The 14,906-nt window shown below is 29.0% G+C and overlaps 2 protein-coding genes across 2 annotated transcripts in view; one reads left to right on the top strand and one right to left on the bottom strand.

Moving 5' to 3' along the window:
* Nucleotides 1-5,906, top strand: part of LOC129967145 (ras-like protein family member 10B) — a 41,456-nt gene extending 35,550 nt beyond the window's left edge. Inside the window, exons 2-3 of the mRNA XM_056081835.1 lie at nt 3,852-4,029; nt 4,119-5,906. Of these exons, the coding sequence (XP_055937810.1) occupies nt 3,905-4,029; nt 4,119-4,782 (789 nt within the window). The 5' untranslated portion in view covers nt 3,852-3,904 and the 3' untranslated portion in view covers nt 4,783-5,906. The remainder of the gene's footprint in view (nt 1-3,851; nt 4,030-4,118) is intronic.
* The window catches only part of LOC129967146 (uncharacterized), a 93,780-nt gene extending 79,600 nt beyond the window's left edge, over nt 1-14,180 (bottom strand). The window contains exon 1 of the transcript XR_008784352.1: nt 14,066-14,180. The gene's annotated coding sequence lies outside the window, so the exon portion shown is untranslated. The remainder of the gene's footprint in view (nt 1-14,065) is intronic.
* Between the last annotated feature and the right edge of the window lie 726 nt (nt 14,181-14,906).

Consider the following 14,906-nt stretch of genomic DNA (forward strand, 5'->3'; position numbering starts at 1 on the left):
GTGTAAAAAATTGTTTTCCAAAATTATAGAAATATTATTTCTCCAATAGGCATTCCCCAAATGAAAAACTCTTCTGGATTCATATCTCTAGAGTATGGAGGGCAAATCAATGTCTAGTCATATTATAGCACGCTGAGAGTTAGTACAAAAATAATGTTTGATATTACCAGTGTAATAGATCTGTGAAGCTGCCTATAGTAGGCTAAATAAATGCACCTAATAACTATCGCTTTCAATTTAACACAATAATTGCCAAAGTCGTTTTGTCTGCTTTTGATACTGCTTTTTTTTAGTATTATGAACACATTTTCTCCCGACGTTCTTTTAGAAAATAATATTTGTCCTATTTTATTCTACCAGACCTATTTTTATTTTCTAGTATTTAGAGTATAAAGTCTAGTAATCGTCAAAAAAAAATTCAGTCTCCAGATTTTGACGATTCTCCACGTTTTAGATCTCTCTGAATTCAAAAAAACACATTTTTGAAAAAATTCTGTCTATCTGTGATAAATATAATTCAAAACTGCTTTGAGCTAGATAGATAAAATTTGGTATACGGTCTTTACATCAAATTTGTAGATTTCTAACAAATATCTAGAAAATTTAGAGGAAATTTGTCTGTATAGTTAACATAATAACTAAAAACGAAGAGAGCTAGATGGATAAATTATGGTAAACACATTTAACATATGTACCATAGACATTTATCAAATTTTGATCCAGATCCAATTAGGTGTTGACTGTCTGTCGGTCTGTACTTTCAGAAACATGTAAACGCGATAATTCAAAAACACAATGAATTAAATACATTTGGAATGGGATTTTGTGAAAACAAGTGCAGCTTTTTTTTAATTGTTTCAATTGAAAAAAAAACACATTTTAAATACACATTCGATTTTCGGATGTTGTTAACTGCATGCCGAGGATAAATCGCCATATAACTCGCCAAGAATGACACAATATACTGCAATAAAAATGCTAATTTACGCCAAAGGTCAGTATTTCGAAAACTATTGTAAGCCAATGTCATGTAGAGCGTTTTCTGGTATAACATCTTTATTAGAGAATACGCGAGAAGGTTTAAAGGAGACCACTCCAGCTGGTTTTACAAGAATTCGCAAGCTCTCTATATAAGTTTATAAGACTAAAGAGTAAAAATAGATAGATTTCCAAAATGGCGATGGAATCGTGGTAGAACTTTATTGTGCAACTCTAGAGTAATTGCAAATGATAGGGATTTTTTTTAGGGAAAAAAACTGGCTCCTCTCTAAGAGATAAACACGGGGGACAAAATGAATTTTCCCCGACGCTCCAACGAGACTAATAAATAAGCCATAGACCGATAAGTGGCGCCGAAGAGCTTCCACCCATCGATTGTGCCATCGATTGTTCACTCTGTTGACACTTATCGATTATTCCACCTTAAAGGAAGAAGGGGAAAAAAAAGCTTTTTCAATAGGCATTTTTTATTTACTTCACGGTCTTAAAGTTTCGAAATAGTCTAGACAAAGTGAAGTGTTTTCAGATTTTAAGCAATATTATGGGTTGAATTTTTGAAGCAAAGGGAAAGAAAAAAGAAGCTATTGAATGATATTGAAAGAAAAATTTCAGTTATTTTTTGTTTACATATACGAAATTTGCTTTATTATGTGAAATGTTTATACCACCTGTTAAATTACGAAAACTCATTATTTATAAATAAACTTTTAGAAATATACTTATATATTTATGAAACTTTTAGAATTTTTTCAGTCATAAAATGTGCAATAAATTGTCGTAATTAATTTTCATTGTTTTGAATGTCATAATTTTCTTCTGCAATAGTAGACAATAAAAAGACATATTTATTGTCTACTATTGTATATCTTTTGCTACCCATATGTTTTAATACATACCCTACTATTGTAATGTATTTAATACATGGCACATAATAAATGTAACGGGTATGTATAACGGTAATAACGGTAAACGGGTATGTATTTAATACATACCCTACTATTGTATATCTTTTGCTACCCATATGTTTTAATGAGTAATGAAATATCTATTGTAAATTAATGTCTAAGTAATTAATAATTAATAATAAATAAATATATTTTATTAGTTTATGAGAGACATAAAAAATTTACCTATAAATGAAGAAGATTTCTAAGGGCACACTTTTCGAAAATTTTGAATTTAGATAACTATTTTGATAAGGGCAATAAGGTAGGATTTTCCAATTTATAAGAAAATTCGAATTTTGCCACATAATTAGAAAGACTTCAAGATTTTTAACAAAATAAATAACATTTGAATGTTCCATAATTATTTTTTTTTTAAATTTGGACTTAAATCAATGTCGAAACTACACTATTTAATTTTTTTTTAACAACAAGTTCGATTTCTGTTGCTTATTGGTTCTTACAATAAATGAACATTGCATAAAAACGATTGACTACTCATCGGATTAAAGTATTTATATTTACCATAAGATTTTGGACATTTGCTTGACCAGTAATAGGAAACAAGGCACGATCTCACGATGCTCGAATTTTGTGAAGTCATTAATTTTGCAACGAATATCAAATATCAGTCAGTAAATAATTATATAACATGAGCATGTCACACGATTTTCATATAGATCCTATATTTCTTGGCATATGGGAAATCTACAGGCTTCCGAGATCTGATTAAATGTTTTGATTCATTACCCAAAGTTGTTGCCAAATGCTGTTTTTACTTTGTATTTTTTATGTTAGTTAATAATTCGAAATCGAATCCAATTTTGCAAATCACTAATTAAAATACTCTATATGTTTTCTTTCTCGCATTGTAAAATATTTAATGAGACTGCATTCTTTGTGTATAAATGAACCGTACATATTTTACTCATTAATTTTTTTATTTTTTATTTATTTAATTGTAAAAACTGCTGAAAAGAAAATAAATACAGGGTGGTTATAATTAAATGTCCACTTTGTAATGATCATAAAAAGAAAACTACCGGTCCAAATGTTATCAAATTTGGTAATAGTTTAAAAGAGGCCATGGGAATTTCTTTTCCGCCAAAAAAAGTTCGAAAACTCAACACCGTGTGTGAAGTAGCGCTGTCTGCACTATTGTTAAGCAAAATATGATATGCAGACATCGGTTTCAAATGTATTCAATCGTTTCTGATACGTGTTACAACGCGTGTTCAATGTTCAATACGTGTTACAATGCATGTTCAAGTTAAATCGCATTACTGCATTCTCACCAGCAGCATTTTAGCATTCTCACAGCCCATCTTGGCATATCAGAAGGAATATTAAGCACATGTCAGTGTATCATTGACTTTCATTTCGGCCAAATTGTCTATACTGTAGCCATAAACTGTGCGTTTGAGATAACACACATTGAACATGCTTTGTAACACGTTTCAGAAACGGTTAAAGACATTTTAAATCGGTGTCTTCGTGTACTATTTTACTTAACAATATTGATACAGCGCCTTTCGCACCTGGTGGTGAGTTTTTGAACTTTTTTTAGCAGAAAGAAAATTTCTATTATCTCCTTTAAATTATTCTCAAATTTGATAGCATTTGCTCTAGCAGTTTACCTGTTATGACCATTTCAAAGTGGAGCTTTAATTATAATCACCCTGCATACTTAATCAACATGAGAAGCGACAAAAACGTTTTTAATTGTAATCAAGATAAATGAAGATTCCTTAATAAAAATAGAGTTTGTATTTGGAAAGAATTTAGAAACTTTAACTTTGAGAATTTAGGAAATTTCAAAATTTTAGGATTACATAAAAACGAATAGTTAAAAATATGTAGTATTAATTCATTAAGATTTTAGAAATAAATTATCTCGTTTTCTTTCAGATAACTTCATAATTCCGAAATAATATCCAGAAAGGAAGTACCAAACAGTTACTATGGCCTCAGGACAGTCTAACTTACCCTGTGGTATGCTTATAGTGGAAACAAGGCCCAGCGCTCAACGCTCACAGACGGTGAGATTCACCCTTAGCAGGAGTTCAACTAAGTCAACTATTGGATCGTTAAGTATAGGCATGTTCGTCTTTGAAATTTCTTTTAAGGGAGTGCAACCGTTTGGTCTTTCTAAATCTTCCGTAATGTCTTTTACAGGTATAGCTACCAGAACGTAGAACTCGTGAGCGATATGCAAGTGATAAAAGTGATCATTCTTGGAGCAGCAGGGGTTGGAAAAACATCTCTAATTCGGCAATTCGTATTCAGCGAGTTCAGCGAGGAGTATTTTCCTACAGACAGCAAGACAGTGTACAATCCAACAGTTGTCTTCAATGAGCACATCTACTCCATGCGTATTGTGGATCTGCCTGTCATTCCATATTTTCCAGCAAATTCTGTCAACGAGTGGATTGATTTCCGCAATTATGGCCTCCGGAGTGCATCTGCATATATTCTGGTGTTTGACCTCAATGACCTTGAGACTTTCCAGTATGTGAAGAGTATTCGCGATCAGATCTGCGACACAAGAGATATGCATAATGTCCCTCTGTTCATCGTAGGGAACAAGCAAGACCTGCTTAGGGGTAGAGAGCGCAGAGAGGTGGCTGGATTGGTGAAGAAGCATTGGAAGTGTGGTTACGTAGAGTGTTCTGCTCGTCACAACTGGCATGTGGTACTCCTCTTCAAAGAGTTGGTAAGAGTTTTGGATTATGCAGATTATGGACAGAAGCTTTCATCTTACAGCTCTCCACGTTTCGAGAGCCTGCATGCTCATAGAGACAGAAGAGGAGATTCGGTCGTTAAGTGCTCTATTATGTAAATTATAAGATTGTGATATTGTTAACAATGGTGGATTGTTTTGTAAGGGATTAAAGCAAATGGATTGAAAATATACCCAAATTTTCTGTTGAAAGATACCCCAATTTTCAAAGAATTTCTGGAACTTTTTAGCATTTCTTGCACATTTTTTCAAAATGACCACAATCCATTATTTATGAATTCAGCAATGCGTTGCTGTGTTGGCATATAAAGCATTTTCCAAATGTGCGAAATATGAACCAACCAATATTTAGCTACAGTAATTTAATGATTTTGTTTCACTTGCAAGCTTATTTTATAAACAACTTCCAAAAGACACGAAATACTTTTTTTTTTAAACCTATGTCATAAAAACGATCTTCCTGAATTTTTTGTCAAACAATTTTTATGATTGCTCCAAAAAACGTTTTACGAAATTCAGCGTTCAAAACAATAGACTTCACAGTAAATTACTTCTTAAAGTATTTTAATATTAATTATTGTGCTTAAAATATTTTTTATATATTGTTTCCACAATTTTAATTATCCCTTTTTTTCGACAATTTTATTCGATTTTTTTGGTGGCCAATTTTTCTATTGGCACTACGCCAGTTTCAAATAACTGTATTAAACAGTAAAAAAACACAATGAAATACTAAACATTATATCTTTTGATTTCGAATTTTTTTTTCACAATTTTGCAACATTTCATTAAAAAAAATCCTCTTCGTATTATAACCACCATTGTTAACAGATAGGACATTGAATGGTTCATGGAATTTATTTGAATTTCGCAAACGTAATGATTACCTAAATGTGTTCAATAGAAATTCTATTTGTAGTGAGTGTAAAAATATTACAAATTTTAAACAAAACAAATATGGATGTACAAGCAAAATTAATTTCATTGTTCACTAAGAAAAAAAGATAGAATTGGATTTCATTACTCAGTACAAGACTCATGACAATAACCAACAACTCATAAGATACAGTTTTTGACACGTTTGAATCATTAATTTTAAATTGTTGTTTAATTTAATTATAGCCATTATTTTCTATTTATTAATTTAATGTTATAATTACTAGCTTCTGAATATTTCCAAATATGGTTATTAATATTAACAAAATTAAAATATCCAATCTTTATCAAATTTGGAAATGAGAATAAAATCGTATTCGATTTCGATGATTCAATCGATTTTTGTGCTTAAGTATTAAACAAAAAATTATAATAATCAGTTATTGTATATATATATTCTGTAAATGAACTAATTGTATTGCATATATAAATAAAGTAATTGTTAAATTGTTTGATACATATTTAAGAATAAATATCATGAAATATATTTAAATGTTGGTTAAAGTCATGGATCCTGCAGGACATGTCGCCTAATTGTTCACAATCGTTTTGAACGGTTCAAATTTATCAATTTAATTAATATTTGAATCTATGGAGCAAGTGAGGATATAAGCAAAAACTTATGTTGCAGGTAATGAATATGAATGATATGTTTAGTTCATATTGCTAGCAAAATGTGTGGTCATATTTTGTTTATAATGCTGATAGCTATTTGGTATATTAATAACAACTATAAAATAAATTAAAACATGACAAAAAATTAATTTATTGTGAGAAAGATTATATTTATTGATTCCTCCTAGGGTCTCTAAATTTATATACAAATTAGACTTTTCATTATGATTAATCAATTAAAAAAGAAAATTGAATTTATTAGAGCATAACCAGATAAATGTTTCAAAGAATGTTTCATATTTTTAAGAATAAAAAATAAAGCATTTCAAGCTGAAAATTTTATTGACATTAAAAAAGTTTGATTAAAAATTAGGTGAATTTTACTTAATAATACTCTTGCATAATTCTCAATTTCAGTATAAATGATCAAATAAGCAATATCTGATTAAAAAAGAATGGATAATTTGAAAACAAAAAAAAAACTTCTAAAAAATATTGATGAAATTCTATTTTTTTATGTCCATTAAAATGATAAAGTTGATTAAAGTTGGAAATATTAATTTTTTTACATTACATTTCTCTGAGATATTTGTATAATGGAAAATTATAAAAGTATTTATTAAATATATAAAAAATAATACGTATTGAAATGAACCAAGAAACCATGAACCAATCTCTTATATAAATTGTTCATAAAAAATAATAAATAATAATTTTTTGTGAAAGATTATGCAATTACTAAGGAGTGTTACGAATGGTTTGAAACGTTGTTAAGTTACTAATGTGTTGTTATAATTTTGCTATATATAATTATTGTTATTGCTTTTACATTGAATTATATATTTTTAAATCAGAAATGTCACTGCATTAGAATAGTTTCATTTTAGTAATAATATCTTTGTATACGATATATGCATTTAAGTTCATAAATAAGGTTTTTCTATGAGATTTTGTCTCGGTCAGTTTATATTTAATATTTTCTATTTATATGAAAACGCATCCATTGCCTTAGAGGCACATGGATAGGAATGAGATAAATTCTTTGGTAAAACACGATGACAAGTAAATATAAACATTAAAATGGGTAGTTCATTTGTAAATGTAGAGATGTAGATATAGATACTATAAGTCTGAAGCTGTTAGTTGTAGCGATATTATTCAAAATATGTTATGTTCAATTCATCTTAATTCGAAATATTTATCTAAAAATTTTAAGAAAATGAAATTTTATTGATTTTTTTTGTTTAAAACATTAGTTATAATGCCAAATAATTATCAACTTTAATTAGGTAGATTATGATATTAAATTTTGTACTTAATATTAGACAAAATTCATTTATTAAAATAATTGTAAGAGAAATATTGACATTACTTAGATAAATATAGATTTAAAAAAAAGCAAGTTAAATTCCTTTTCGGTACTTAAAAAATGTCAAAAAGTTGATAAATTAAAACTTAACCTTTTTGTTTATGTAAAACCAATCCCTACATATTTAAGTAATTATTTTCATAATTTCAAACAGTTTTTATCATATGAAGTATTTCATTATTTATTAATATGAAACTTATTTGGGTGATTAAAAATTAAGCGAGCAAATCTTATTAAGAAACAACTCTTGAATATAGGAGAAATGATATTTCATGTCTTAATTTCAAATAACTTTTACTTCAAAAGATCGGAACAATAATTTGACATTTTTTAAAAGATGAAGTTCACATTAAATATTTGAGTGTCTCAGCTGAAATAATTACTGAAATGCACACTTAAAATATTTAATCAAGAAATATATTCAGAAAAAATATTCTCAAAATACATTTTAAAAAGAAAACTTTTATTTTAAATCCCATATTTATGTCTTTTAAACTGTGCTTTGAAAAATAAATCTTCAGACAAAACAAATTGTAAATCTTAGTCACTTCTATAATAATATTTCCTGAATGATTACTATCACCATAATTTTCAACTTACTTTTGAAAGAAAAATGTGTCATAAAATGTTGCATTTCTAATATGCATTTAATGGGCGAGTACCACCATAGCATATCATCATAAATTTATAATAAAATTATTTTGAATTTTTATCCATAATATCGTGTGTATTTTCCGGAAAAGTTTTTGTAGGATTCCGATTTTTTTTTTCTTTCTTTTTAAAACAAATAATAAAATGCATCGAAAGTGATCTAAAAAAGATAGCATTGCTCTAAAATTATCATCGTTTGTAGAATAGTTGTTAAATATAATTACAAAAATATTAAGAATATAGCAATGAAAATGCATGGGATATTACAAACGCATACACCCATTAAGATGAAACCCGGCCAATTCCCAATGGCCTTCTGGGTAATTGATAACCAATCGAGCAAAGGCCCGCTCACAGAAGACAAATTAGACAACTATGACAGAGACTTTCAGATATGTCAGTTCTTTTCTTCTCCGGCAGAATAAAATGGCACTCGGCTGAATTTTTTCTTTTCTTCTTTCTTGGTATTTATAGATTTCTACTGTAAGTCAAAGTTACCGAAACTCTATATTTTCAATAAAAGGACATGTATTGGTAAATTAATTCACAAGTTCACTTTAAGAACTTTCTAGATTGATCAAAATTCTTAATCACGTGAATTGAAATTTTGGCAATATTGTTTTTAGAAAAAAACAAGAAAGACTTAAAAAATTATTTAACCTAAATATACATAAATCAAATCTTTAATAAAATGGAAATATAAAATACTTTAATAAAATAGACATATGTAGAAAACAAACGATAATTTAACATTTACAAATATACATAAAATTAAAAAATAAATCCATAGAAATACAATGGGAAACAAATAACGTATGAAATAAATAAAAGGAATAAAATAAACAATCGTTTGAAGCATAATTATCTTAGATAAATATTCTTAGAGAAAAGACACATTATATACATAATTGCGAAAGCTTCATATCTTCTAATTTCTGAATTTATTTTTGATATGGATTTTGGCATCATATATTTTTTCTTTCCGAAAATAAGTAATCAAAACAGATTGCATACTAATGCATCAAAATAGTTAAATTAAAATTGTTGTTTATTTTTGCAAATTTTGTTTGTATTTGATGCTTGTATTATGACGTTTATATATTACTTCCATGAAATATTTATTTATTTATGTGTACATTTATATATAGATATGCATTATTTGATCATAGTTTATGTTATATATATATATTATAAAGCACTTGTTTATTGAAACACAACAAGGAAATAATAGAAATATTTATATTTGAATTCCGAAAAACTAATGATTTTGAAAACGATGTAAAGTCAATTTTTCTCTACTAAAAATTAAAAAAAACAAAAACTATCGACAATCTTAAAAGTTTTAAAACAGTATTTTCAATTACATGCGTTTGTACTTTTTTACTGAATTGAACACTGATCCAATCTATGTAAGAGAATGTGAACTCATATGATAATGGCTTGGAAACTGTTTGAATCCATAAATAAGAATATGCTTGAAGATTTTAAAACGGATGTTATATGATTAATCCGCATGATTTTGCATGTATGTACATACTAAATGTGATATATTCGTGTTTTATGTGATAATAAAAAATTTGCTCAATGTCTTGAAATACTGTATTTTCTTTGAATTTCATTCTTTCTTGTCAAAAAAGAATATCTAGAAAGTAATATGTAATTGACATACTCGGTTTCCAACAATTATATTACCTAATTTTTGTTACCTAATGGTTACCTAACCCACAAAATTCATTTGTAAATAAGCAAGGCCTCCATATTTAAGAAAAAATAAATAAAATCATTCTAGAATTGGCTATTCGATTAATTAAATATTTTAATGGGGGGTACCAGCTCAGGTGACGTTCTCGTCATCAGACCGCGGTTCAGAATTACGAGGTTCGTCCCAAAATAGGCCTATTGTTTCTCTGAAACGGGACGTTAATATAATTAGACGAACCATAAAATTTGAACTTTAATAAATATAAATAAACATGGTGATAAAACTTCAATGAGTATTTAAAAAATACTAAAAACAAACATATTACTAAAAATATGACAAAAGAAAATCCAATGGAAGAGATTCCACCCGATTTTCCAGTTTCCATAAAATTAAATGGAATTAGATTTTTATGGAATAAAGATGTTCAAATTTTTATACCTTAATCAGTTTTAGTCTCAAAAGTGTGATTTTTTAAAAAAATTTAAAATACTAGTGTCTCAAGAATATTTTATTAAATATCAATCACAGGATAAAGCATCTGAATAAAATTCAAACTTCGTAAATCATCAGAGCATTAATTGTTTCAAATTACATAAAACATAATTATTTATTTCATTTCCTGCAATTTTATTAACTATATACAGGGTGATCAATAAATAACAGAAGGTGTTCGGTGTCTTGTAGCGTGTTATGTACTGGATGAAATATAACACAATTTGGTAATCATACACATTAAAGTATGCAGTTCCGATTTATCAATGTGAGAAAAAAGAATACATAACTGTCAATGGAAACAAAAAGTAACAACACATCAAATACCAATAAAAAAAACGTTTATTATAGCAACTTACATATTTGACTCAAGGTGACCACCAGCCTGATGTTCCAGTAATTAATTACATGTGGTACACGAGGGTTTCGACGGTGGCTCGCAGCATATCGGCATTTATTCGTCTGACATGTAACGTTATTTGTTCTTTTAAAGTAGGAATGTCAGGAGCATGTCCTTGACACTCAACGCCTGTCAAGTAGCCACACAACCAGAAATCATCCTCGTCGTAGTTGCACATCAAGAATTCCTGTTGTTTCAAATCTTTCTACCATTATTCGTAAATTAGTTATGGCCATCGGTTTTCTATGTAACTTTTTTTACCACGGTATTCACGAAGAGCAGCACTAGCATTTTCATCTCGCTGATAAAACAGCTTGACTAATAAGGCACGTTCACGTAGTGATAAAGTCATCTATAGGCGAATTCTTGCACAATAACTTAAATTCCGGCAATCCTTCCTTTTATCCTCAATATCGGGTCACAAAGTACCCGTACATGCAAATTACATAATGAAGTTTTCGATCTCAGCGCCAGAATTTTCCCTATCGGCGTTTTTTAGTACTATTTTTTTTTTCTCTTGATAAATCGAAACCGCATGCCTTAATGTGCATGGTGACCTAATTTTGATATATTTCGTCCAATACATAACACGCTACAGGGCTTTGAACACCTACTCTGAACCCTCTAGTCACCCTGTATATCTCCTTTTAAATGTATGTCTATTATATTTGAAATTAATTTTTGGGTCCTGATTAGAGGGGATATACTTTATATATTAAACTGAGTTTATGTTAAATAAAATTGAATTAGTAAATTAATAATATAGATATTTTAAAACTTTTTCGAGCATTATATTTTTAGAAACTATCACATTTCAAGTTATTTCATTCAGACACTTGCTGAAAAGTACACTTTTTTGGTTTAGTTACTTTTTTTAGATTTAGCTAATTTAAGAGTTACTTTTTTTTAAATTTTAACTTTTGTCAATGTAAGGACAACACATTGTTAAAAGATAATTTTTCCCATCATACGTGACATGTTCGTGCAGGTTAAATTTTATTTTTGTTCTGTGCGAAATAAATTGTTGGAAAATATGATCAAAATATATTTTTTAATTCAGATTTTGACTTATTTACATGTTTCAAACCTCCTGCAGTCAGAAAACACATTTTTGATATAATGTCTGTCTATCTGTGAATACGACTCTGAAGAACGTTTAGAGCTAGAGATATGAATTTGATATATGACACCAAAGTTATAAATTTCTATCTAATTTTGATTGGAATGTATTCAAAGGAAGCTTGACCAACTTAACCCTTTAAAGGGCCATTTTTTCCTAGTCATATTATGTTTGAATATTTTGAGGCTTGAGATTAGAATAAGAAAAGGGATTCATTTAGCTTATTAGATAAATTTAATTTGATTCATTAATTAATTTGGTTAATTAATAATTAAGTAACAAATCAAGACACATCATTTTGTGTGAGATAAAGAACTGAAGCCTCTAAGTTTCTGTCTTTCTAAAAAAATGTGTCAGAACTTATGCCAACCTACATAAATTCATACGAAGATTGATAAATTTGGTGGGAAGCATACTTCCCACGGCCTTAGAAAGGGTTAACACGATAATTACAGAAAGGAGAGATGGGTAAAATTTGATGTACAAATTTAACATCGAAAGTGTGTCTGCATTTTCATGTATTAAAATGCGATAACTCAGAAAATAGAATGGCTTAAATAGATTGAGTTTAGTATGTGATCTTGTGATTAATATTGCAGTTTTGGGTCCAATTTTGGATTCAATCCCTCGGGAAAAAGGAATCCAAAACATATATTAAGTCTACTGATTATTGTATATTAATCCAATTTCCAAAGAGTAATCGCCAAAGATCGCACACTGTTAGACTTTTCTGTAACTATTGTTTGCTAATGGCATAGGTTAATAATACACAAATATACTTAATAATTCATATGGCCGGCGAACTGACATGGGGTAGCGTGCCTTCCCCGCGATTCTATCTGGGATTCTATCTGTGAGATGTGTGAATGTGCCCTCCTGTAAAAAGGGATTGTGCAAGCGAATGAGTGATTCGTGAGTAGCAAATTCGTACTCTTGGCCTTAGTGGGCGCTACTATAAAAACAAGAGATGTCCCCCTCCGGCTTAAATCGCTGTCTTCGTAACAGCAGGCTTGTCCGTGGCAAGTACCACAACAAACAACGACATAATTCACAAACACATTTAAGAGTATATGAGAAAATTTCGAGGAGACCATTTTCTCTGGTTATATTTGCATAATTTACGCTCTGATGTTATTTCATATCTTTTAAGTACCATTTTCTCAAATTTGAAATTTTGATAAATTTTTTCTTGCGTTCAACTTCAGAATCCAAGTCTAATTCATATATTTTGTCCAATTAGATGCAATAAGTTCGCAATATTGTCTATAGTGCATGAATCCAGCGGGAGTAATCGGTTCGTTTAAAAAGATTTTTAAAGTTTTATTGATGTTTCATAATTTGGAACTAATCTATATTTTCTTATCATTTATCAGCCAAATACTACTAAATAGAATTTTTATTTCAGAAATAGGGTAATATATTCTTTATTTGGAAAAATTGTGGACCAATCTAAAGATACTTCTAAGCTAGAAATGCTTTGCTTTATACTTCTTTTCAATAAAACACCACATTGCTTCCTATTTTCGAAATACTTTTGAATTTTAACTGTTTTTAACTTTTTAAATGTTTTTAAATCTATCTTATTAAAAATTAAAACTTATTAGCATTTTATAACAATTCTCAAAAAAAAAAATATCTGCCCCAATTTAAGTAAATGCCTTAAATAATGTGAGTATTCGTATTTTGTTATATTTTCGAATTGATCACTTTTAACTGTACAAGAACAATACACACAAAGATATACCACTTCAAATTCAACTTCCTTTCTTCAATGATGCTGTCCAAAATCTGGTTTTTATTAATTTCATTTCAACTTGTTAAATAGAAGACAGATATTAAAAATATTATAAACAGATATTATAAAAAACTGGAGTTATAAAAAGCATTTTTGTTAAAAAAAATTGAGAGATTTATACCTCTAAGCAGCTTTCAATACATCGTAAACAAAGTACAAAAGTTGACAGCAAACTACATATTTCATTTCTCCCATGAACCATTAAAATAAAAACTACCGTTTAGAAGAGCCAATTTAGAGTCTGTACTGCTGAAATAAATATTGCTTCTAAAAATGTTTGCTCAGAAAAATAACTTACTTACCTGTTGACATAGTCTTTTTATAAGACCTTGCGAAAATCCCCAGTTGTCATGGAAATAAAAAGCAGAAAGTGCGGTCTCTTAGCAACAGAGAGCTCTCCCAAGAGCTCCAGGCGACAACTAGATCGTCGATGGTGAATATTTGCCTTTAATGCGCTTCGATTCTTAAAGTTGAAAGAGGGCGGCTCGAGAATTAATGATTTATGAGAGAAATATTTACGAGATTCACTCGCTACTGTTTGTAAGCTCCGGCTAAATGCGAATAAAGCACATTCATGTCTCACTTAGACAGAGGAGCAATGAAAGAAGTATAACGGACAATTTTGTGAAACCTTTTTAGTTATTACTCGAGAAATGTATTTTTAGAAGATTTTAATGAAAACTGCTTTTAAAGCGTCTTGGTGTTAATTTTTTTTCTAACATTTTTTTTGGGGGGAAGATGTCTGTTTTCTCAGATTTGAAGTAAACGTAAAGATTATGTAGATTATGTCTGGACTTTGAGATTTATAATAAAAACTTGTTTAAAGCCTTCATGGATCTATACATCAATATCTATCTAATCTATCTATCTGCGTGTGTGCGTGTGCGTGTGCGTGTCGAATTGTATCCGTCGGTGAGCATATTAACTCAAAAATACGAAATGGGAAAGTAGGAATCGCATTCGATTTCGAACATCAACAGCAGATAAAATACTTCACACGCAAATATAATAATCATAAGTATTCCATATATAATGCTATTAAAGGGCAAATGGACTATTATAATTGTAATTAATATTGCTATTAATATTAAACTGTTAAATTGGGAATGCAAAGTTAAATGTAAAAATCGCGATATATATATA

Source organism: Argiope bruennichi, chromosome 4, assembly GCF_947563725.1.
Source record: "Argiope bruennichi chromosome 4, qqArgBrue1.1, whole genome shotgun sequence".
Taxonomy (NCBI): Eukaryota; Metazoa; Arthropoda; class Arachnida; order Araneae; family Araneidae; genus Argiope; species Argiope bruennichi.